At 42.4% G+C, this 9,123-nt stretch overlaps 1 protein-coding gene and 1 long non-coding RNA gene across 2 annotated transcripts; one reads left to right on the top strand and one right to left on the bottom strand.

Moving 5' to 3' along the window:
* Positions 1–2,164: 2,164 nt before the first annotated feature.
* LOC111273189 (uncharacterized) lies at positions 2,165–4,338 on the bottom strand. The gene is made up of 2 exons (XM_022854883.2): positions 4,134–4,338; positions 2,165–3,275 (listed from the first exon to the last, which is right to left on the bottom strand). Exons 1-2 carry the CDS (start codon positions 4,197–4,199, stop codon positions 2,796–2,798), a joined length of 546 nt encoding a protein of 181 aa, XP_022710618.1. The 5' UTR covers positions 4,200–4,338; the 3' UTR covers positions 2,165–2,795.
* Positions 4,339–4,468: 130 nt separating this feature from the next.
* Positions 4,469–5,503, top strand: LOC111273190 (uncharacterized). The gene is made up of 2 exons (XR_002687901.2): positions 4,469–4,639; positions 5,029–5,503. It is a non-coding gene; the product is annotated as an uncharacterized LOC111273190 (long non-coding RNA).
* The last annotated feature ends 3,620 nt before the right edge of the window (positions 5,504–9,123 follow it).

Genomic DNA, 9,123 nt, shown 5'->3' on the forward strand with positions numbered 1-9,123 from the left:
GACAATGATATAATGAATCGGCCTTTCCTAGGCCTACGTTCTAAACAGGTCTAAATAGTTGTAAGGCATTTAGCCGATCCTGTTGCATGTACCTATTCGTTCCTTTCCTACAATCGAACACGTGAATCCGGTGACTGAGACCGGTGCCCGAACAAAAATATTTTATCTACGATTAATACTATCACCTAATCTATAGTGGCGTCGACAATTCCACTCCCCCAATTGGTTTGGATGGCACAGTTTTGACAAATTACAGTTTTTGACAAATGTGTTTGTTTACCTTCGGGTTGACGTTGTCAGTCAGCTGAAGTGTTCCTTTCACGCCTAGTTACGGCAGCTACACACTACAGTCTGCTAAGAAATCCAAAATTCATGTTCAAAATATTTTCCAAATGCTACTATTATATACTGTACTATTATGGTTTCGTTATGGTATCGACATACCCTAACTAGGTTGTATGTACGTATAGATAACTAGCCGTGACGACGTTTATCTACATGAGATATATCGTCGACTTTTGTAAATTGAATAAATTTTTCGCGTACTAGATGCACAAGGCTGTGCAACTAACACATCGAATAGGCCAAATCCGGACGACTTCTATCCATTCATTGCGTTTTGCAGCCATTGTCTCCTGCCTTATTTTCGCGGCTCAGTGTATATGAGAGCTGTTCAGTAACTTGCCAACCAGCGTGCCTGGCCCGTCACTACCACACAGCCCGTAGTCGCTGGGTTCAGCAGAGGATCTATCACCTCCACTGGTCATTAGTAACGGTCACGTCAGCTGCGAACGCCTATCGACGCTATCCGTGGTGTTCCGTTTAGCACTATTTGTTCAAGGGAACACAGCGGTCATGAGGCAGCGCAGTCCACGGCGCCCTTAGAAATTGTACAGTTGGCTGAACTGTTCGTGGCTTCTCGGGGGAAACGTGCGGTCAGGTTTCCAACATATGTATATATATAGGTTCAGGTCTGCAGACAGGCGCACGCTTTACTGCTGGCTTCATAAAGCGCCCCGCGCCTGCAAGAACTCTGCCAGAAATGCCACCAGTGACCGGCTGGCTATCGCAATTAGAGTAGGTGGTACAAAATCTACTAGCTTCCTGTATCATCACCTGATTGCTCTCCTGAGCCAAGGATACACTTCATGGGCTAGCTTTCAGCAGTCTATACTCGAAACGCTATTGCGGGTCAAAATGCTCGCAGGATCTTTCTCTCTCTCGGTGTCTGCCCCGCTGTGGTCCGAGGCCAACTGCAGTTGCTTAAAATTGTGGTACGAGGTGGTTGTCTCAGGTTTTGGCAGAGATAGTAGGTGATGATCGTGTGTTTGCGTCTGGCTACAGTCATGCTATCTTTTTCGTACCTTCGGTTGGTTCGTGCATTGCGTACAGCTACTTGTATAGACACGATTGGCTCATAGTTTTACAGAAAATATTTTCTGTGTCGATAGACGTTAATTTGTTAGGGCAGCGTAGTTACGGAGTGGACTTGTCGAAGCTACCTGAATGATTGAATGAGACGTGACGTGGCCTGTGGATGGAAGCATAGGTGTGATTTCAGATAAGGTTAAATTATCATTGTCATCGTGCACAGTTAACGTGTCCGACTCCTGAACTTAGAGATACGTAAAATAGCTTAGATTAATTGACGCACGTCGTTTCATGCCGGAAGCCATCTTTCTGAAACGATGCTCGACGGCGGTACCGAATGTAAAACTCTAAACATTTAAATCAAATTAGTTTTTGTTTCTTTTTTTTAATAGCTACACATATCTCCAGATGGCGTAGTAGTAATGGTGGAGCTGAAAATAGCGCCATGCTTATTTTACCATGGGCCACTGAAATTTCTTTACGTCGATGATTCAAGTAATGGAAGTTATTCATTTCAAGTCAGTTCCCTGTACCATCTTGTAAAAGGTAAGTTCGAGGAACATTCTTGAAGATCCTTATTGAGAGCTAATACGTTACATCTCTTATACGCGTATACTGATGTATTATCTTTGGACTAATGACAGCTGGACAGGTATTCAAGTAGACGTATTAAAGTGACCGTTTTGTTCTTCTGATAAACAAGTTTCCTGTATGACCATTAGAGAAATCAATTTTTTCCACGGTTCTAGATACGTCGGATGTAACTAAAAATCGTCGATAAACACAAATGTGCTCAGTTTTAAGGTATGATTTATTTTTACCTTTAACAAACGATATGTAAATGTATAGAAGGTACTGCCTGAAAAGATGCGATACATTTGGCTTGATCTGAGGCAGTACGCTCGATTAATAGAAAATAAAAAATGAAAAATAAGAAAAGAGTTGAAGATCATCTAGAAATATAACGAGCTTTTCAATAGGCAAAACTCTAACCGATAACAAACGGTCGTTAGGTGTTTCTCGTGTTCGGTTACCTGTCAGTACAGGTTAGGAACATCATCTGTTCATTGTAGTCCTAGAATGAGTCACTACATACACTATGTCATTACATGCCACTACAAGTCAATCGAAAAGGCCCTGACTATTAGTTCAAAGTACCTCCTATCTAGCCCTACGTAGTCATTTATAATATTTGTAGTGTAAAAGCAAACATCTGGTCCGTGACAAAAAAACGAGCCGTAATTGTACAATGTGCTATAAGTAATTGGGAGTCTAAAACATTTTGATGTTAATGTACATGGTCGGCTTGCAACGTGGAACATCATGTTGGCAAGGCAAAAGTTCCCAAAGAAGTTAAAAGTTTTTCATTCGCGTCCATACACGATCCATTACTGCACTTGCAGACTCGTCGAACTCTTTGGCAATTACCCTCTGCCTGGAGACCAGTCAGGTACGGGTCGTTGAACCGGGTGCTGCTCGAGGAACGAGGTAAGATGCCTCACCTTACTTTCGAGATGCGGGTCTGGCCTTTGACTCTCGTGTAGGTCCGCTACGGTCCGACAAGCCCTCATGAATCGATCCTGATTATACGCAATACCGCGAAGGCTGCTCTTCGCAACAGCCCTGCATCGTCGTGGATGTAGCCTTAATGAGTTATGACGTCCGTGGCTATTAGTCGAGGCAGATTGAGCTACTTCGTAATATTCCATTGCACGCCTAAGTCTCATTCCAATATTTTCGAGCCGTATAAGCATTAAACGGTACCACTCATCACTATAAAAAGGCGTTCTCGTCTCAGGTAGCTCATCCCACGGACACAATCCTCTTGAGTCTAGGTATCGTTGAAGCATATCGACATTACTGGGGTAAACGTTTCTTCGGTAAGTGCTCTTCTGTATCGGTTTCTGTATCGGACAGACGGATCATAAGCGCGTGTTAGATTGCCAAACAGATTGTTAAGGGCAGCTTATATGCACCGTATAATCTCTGATCTATCGGTCAACTTCCGTTGGTAGCAGAAAACGCACAACCTTTTTGCCACCGGCATTTGCCTACAAGATAACCATCCTAACTATTTTAGAAATTTCGATTTTTCCATACGAAAATGCGATCCTACAGCCGAAACCTACATAATAGAATTCTAGCTGTGTGATGTCCTTAAGCATCATTACTACCTTAATTCTTTACCTTATATGTACATACATATATAGAATTTCACCAAGAGTTATTACTTGTAGCCGAAGAGGTTGACTTGGTTATTGTCAATTAATTCTTGCCTCATTTCCGCCTCAATAAGAGTCGCTGAACAATCGAAAGCGTGCATATCGCAGGCAGTTATTCCACAACGAGCAGGACGTTAAAGTTGAATCTGTGTCTTCAACTTAGTCTATTGAAACCAATTTTGAAATTGAGAAAATCCTAAGTTTCGGTCAGCTTAGTTGTACATCTATAGGAAGTCAAAGTCTGTGATGACTGTGCAGTATTCTAACCGTTTTTGATATTCAATGGTCCCAGCAGTTGTGTTTTGCCGTGGTGTTTGCCGAGATGTTGAAATCGGCTTAAAAGTATACTATTTCAACACGGAGCAGAGCAAGTGGGCTTAATTGTCGTCCCTGTTGTCGACAGAGATACCTCGTCCTAAGTGCAGGATACGTCAATCCAATCTCGTGCGCCATGGTAACAGCCAAAGTGACAACAATATTTTATACAATATTAGCCAGAAAGTGTCGTATGTTTCTTGCTTTACCCAAGAATATACTCACCCTTATACCGGCAGGATGAGGCTGAAGCCAGGTACGCCTCATCCGCCTCAAACCTGGCCTAAGCATTTTGAAGTTTGCTCTGCCCGAATTTCGAATGCAATCCTGGTATGACAGCGCCACATGAACTCGAGACAACCAGAACTATCGTATCACCTCTAATAACCTTAGGACGTTCGAATTAGCCTGCCGGCCTGATGTGATACGTTCATCAAAATGCTCGACGATGCAACTGCTTCGCGCGTAGGCACAGTGGAAGGTCGATGAAGACGAACGCTCAATGTAAAGTGAGGTTGTACTTGAGATCACAATCGTGTTGATTTCGAAACATGTAGATGTGTTCACAGGGAGGCTTCGTGCGCGCTGGAGAGGGCCGCCACAAACCAACGTTAGGTGGCATGTGACTACACGAACGCTTCCTATGAATATGTAGCGGGCTGTAATTGACGTTTTTATCTGCTTGCGACTTCTCCCTAGTTTTAACATACGAAAAGATATGAGAGAACTTGGTAAGTCAGAGTTATAAGTGTTTTATTATTATTATTATCATTTGCTTAAACTCTAGTGGACTTGCTAAATGCTTGTATGAGATTAGAAAGATGGCAATATGTCGAGATGTGCTCGAACACCTTATCTGTATTCAACGCGCACTTGACAGCGTTAAGGTAAATGTAAAGCTTGCTATGTTCAAGTTACGTTTCGCACTTACCAAAAACTCATTTCATAGCTGTGGGGAACTGTAGCATCGTCTTGTGTGGGTACATTGTCACGAACTCGGTTGATATTTACAGATTCAATAACACAGTACATGGGAATTGACAACTCTATGATGTAAGCTAGCGCTACGTTCATCGGAATTGACTGACAAATGTTCAAACATTTTGTGGGGTTTGTCAAGATTTCAAGGTTCATGAGGAACTCTAGTATGGGCAAGTCGAGCCACAGGAACGTGCCACCCCAGCTGCTACCGCCGCCGCTGTTGCCAGGGCCCTAATGGTCTGACCGCAAAGAAACTGACGCTCTGAACAGCGGACAGCCGTAACATGCTTTTCCTTTGGTATAGGATGGCAACACTTCAAAGCCGGAAAGGAAGCTCTCCTATTATTAAGCAAAAGATGATGTTGCACGTAATGAGTACACATGCACGGAACGATTTATTTTTTAATAACTTTCTGAATCGAAATAACTGCTGTACAAAGTATCGTTTCTAATTCCAATTATTGTCTGTCTTAACGGAATAATGAATACAGCGAACTGTATATTTTGAACGTAGACGTTTTGTACATATATATGTCATTTTATCCTGTTTAATGAAACTACGTATCCAATCTAGCGCAATAAACATAATAGTAATAGTGATAATAATAACGCTATGTATAGAATTTTCATTCCGGGAGAACTATTCTACCAAGGCATTCTAAGTTTTTTTAGTTTGTTCACTACTTAGTGGAAATGAATCTACAGCTTATTTCAACCTGTTGAAAAGAATAGGAAAATAGACATGGACGTATCATAACGGCTGACAATCACCGTCGTCACCGTTCCGAATCGAACGGGCAGTAAAACGAAAAAGGTAATGTTGTTGCTGGTATTTACTTGCAAATAATTGAAAGCAAAATAAAGAAAAGGTCACTATTTACGGACACGCATCAAATGTATCTTCGTTGAAACTTCGAGTCGTATTATATTGCACAGCATACAGACGAATGATTTTAGCTCTCCGACGACGATTTGATATAAATTTAGCTCTATCAAGCTGATGTCACAAAAAATGGATCTTGTCAAAAGATCTATTTCGTGCAGTCTGGTGCATCCATGAGGAGCTTTACTACAGAATCTTCTGACGTAAGGGACGGAAGCCATATGGCCAACGGCGCAAGACTGGTAGAGATTACATGACGTGATTGTTGTCTTCAGTTTTCTCTACCGGTGTATCTGGCTGCACGTCGATGAAGGTGCTGTTATTTATTTGGACGGTACCAGCGACCCAAGAAACACAATCTTACATCAGAAGAAGCGAAATTGATATTCGTATACAACGGAACACGGGGCATCTTCGTACGTGGTCCAATTGAAAGAGCTAACAAAATGGCCGCTTTATTGCAGCGAAATCCATCAACGAATCCTATGTGTCACAAGGTAACTTCAGCAAGAGACAATAAAAGCCAACTCAGCTAAAATGGCTAATTCTGATAATTTCTATAAAGATGTTTTACTCCCGTTTATTGTATATATTTGAATACGCCTTGTAATCTTGGCATTTTCGTTAGAGTCGGCCGTATCGAGGCCTGTAAACAAAGCGGCATCACACTTCTTTCTGGTAAGTTCACAGCCGGTATACATTACATCGCGACACAGCTCGAGAGCTCTGAATGGGCAGGAAAAGTTAGAGCAGCGGTGCCAGAAATGGGTTATAAATTCTACAAGTAAGCTTTCTGAAAGTGCACTTTTGAAGTTATCATACGACCGTGACAACACGCAGGGATTTGCCATCGACCCACGTTGGTGCGATAGTTCAGTGCGATCTATCTAGATATTGAATCCCCATTTGAAAGTGTGACACATGCGACATGTGACACACAGGTTAACTACGACGTTCCTGCGGCCTGTAATAGAGGAGCGTTCAGAAAACTCAATTAGCGGCGCCCTTCGCAACCCAACTTCTCGAGGACGCGGTCAGTATTAGAAAGGTGGCAACATAGCAGCTGGTTGTGACCAAAGAACGATGCAAGGTCATTTATGCATATTTTGTATATAAATCATTAATTTCGCCTTTCCAGCCTTCTTGATCTCAGCGAAGATCTATGCGGATGATGACCGCGCCCAGTGGGTTAGCTTTCTAGAAGCCTTCAATAGATCTTGGAGAACAGATACGAAAATTTGAAATTGAAAACGACCTCTAGAGAAATGCAATTTTGATATTGCACAATACTGTAAAGGTTTTCTACAGAATAGGCTAAAAGAGACCTGGACATCCACAACATTAAAATGTAGAGAATATCGCAGAAGGCGCAACACTTGGAAATAGTCAGCGTAGCAATAGAGACTTCCTTTCGTTCACAATCGTAGATCTGGGGTTTCGTGAGAGATTGTTGTTGTATAAGCCAATGTCTAATCCCAGTTTAAAGAGAAATAAGAAACTTCTATTTGTCAAAGCTTTGAGAAGTAGTATAAAACGAGCCTCGCGTAAATAGCGGCAACATAGACGATGTGAAAATTCCGGATAGTGTAATACGTTTACGGCATTTTTTTAATTATAAACATATATATTTGCACTCTTTTTTTCACCCAGTTAGTTAGCAAATTCCTTTAGCGGACATTATACTTAGCGGACTAACGCGATCCGCTAACCTACTAGCTTCATGTTTAGTAGATATTACGAATGTTAACTTCTTAGGGCAAGCTATTAAGAGCGGCAATATTAACTGTCCTGTAGCAAACGGCTTACCTCTATCAGTAAAGCACGTGGGCATATTGACTATATTGTTACAGGCTACGTTCGACGGGTACGGCATCCAAGATCCAACTTGCCGATACCAAGCTAATTTTGAGTAGCTCTAGATGGTATATCCACGCGGTGTTTCGACTCCGCTCTAAGAAATTACTACCTCAAACATCCTTGCAGGCATCGACGTTTATGCAAACGTGCCTAACCTAATAGCACCAGTACATCCGCAGAGCAGGGTTACAATCGCTAATAGGGTTTCGGAGCACCTAGCGTTTCTCCAGATGACAGGTGTAACCCAGAATGATAATCTCAGCGTTTGTCAGTTTTACTTAAAAATATCCTCGAAAGAAAGCATAAGCCCGAAAATATGGCGAAGGTTCTCTTCTACGCAGACGATTTAATTATTGACGGAAGCACACGTTTCCCTGAGCAGCAAGCCTTAGCCGGGTTCCACTCTGCAGTCTTGGAATTGAAACTGACTAGCAATCTAATCAAAATTGAGGCAATGAAATTCAGGACAAGTGACAGAGTTGCGGCCCGCAACAGGCTATATTTCTCTGGCCGACCATTGATATATTTGAATCGATTAACCTAATTAACGCCGCCGCTTCCGAGTAACGGTAAGTTCTTTCCAGCGTAGTACCAAAAAAGCCTTGGCAGCTTCGTCCTCAGTAGCCAGGCCTCAACTACTGGCTTTTTCAGTTGCGTTGTGGCTTCTCGACCTCAAAGTTGCGTCAACTGCCGCATGCGGAGTGAACTTAATCTGAGATGATCTAACAGTGGAGAATTTCAATGTTTGAACTGAACAAAGGTTTCGCACCTCAAAAGAGCTTGGGATTGCTCCGGATAACCCGTCATAGGCTTGTCTATTATCCTGGCGGCAACGCTACTATTCGCTAAGGATCTCTGTCACCATCTCAATCTATCGGCAGCTGCAATGCTCCGAAAAAGGTTGGAGGTCGACTCCGAATTCTGTCGGGACTAAGACCTAGGAAGGGCCCAACTGGCCTAACAGATCTCTAATAAGGCGCTATGTATTGCATGGTTTTAAGCATCACCTATGTTGAGTACGTGATGCTGTATCACATGTCAAATGCAAATGTCAGACAATGTTGCGATCCGCGTTATGTTTCTGAGCGACTACGAATTCCCGACGAGCACCCGAACTCAGTAGCTAACCGAAGAACGGCAGTTACAAGGGTGTACAATGTATAATACAATCATTGGTAGGCCCAAAAAATCCCGTGAACTTTAGGCCGAACATTTCAGGAACCGTATTATGCCATTAGCTTTAATCGGGTTCGTAAAGCTGTCGTATGTCCGACATACGATAGCCTATAAAGCCTAGTATGCAGAGTTATTTTAAATATATAGATATATTGCAGGAATTTCGAACGCTATCTGACAAAGGTGTAAAGAGAGTGTAAATAATTACACGATGCTCTCAGAAGCAGAAGAAAACGCCAGGTGCATTTCCCAATCTGACGTCAATCCTACCTACGAACATTGACATGTGGGCATTTATACCGCCCACAGCTCGCTGCT

The sequence above is a fragment of the Varroa jacobsoni genome, unplaced genomic scaffold (genome assembly GCF_002532875.2).
Source record: "Varroa jacobsoni isolate VJ856 unplaced genomic scaffold, vjacob_1.0 contig05357, whole genome shotgun sequence".
Classification (NCBI taxonomy): Eukaryota; Metazoa; Arthropoda; class Arachnida; order Mesostigmata; family Varroidae; genus Varroa; species Varroa jacobsoni.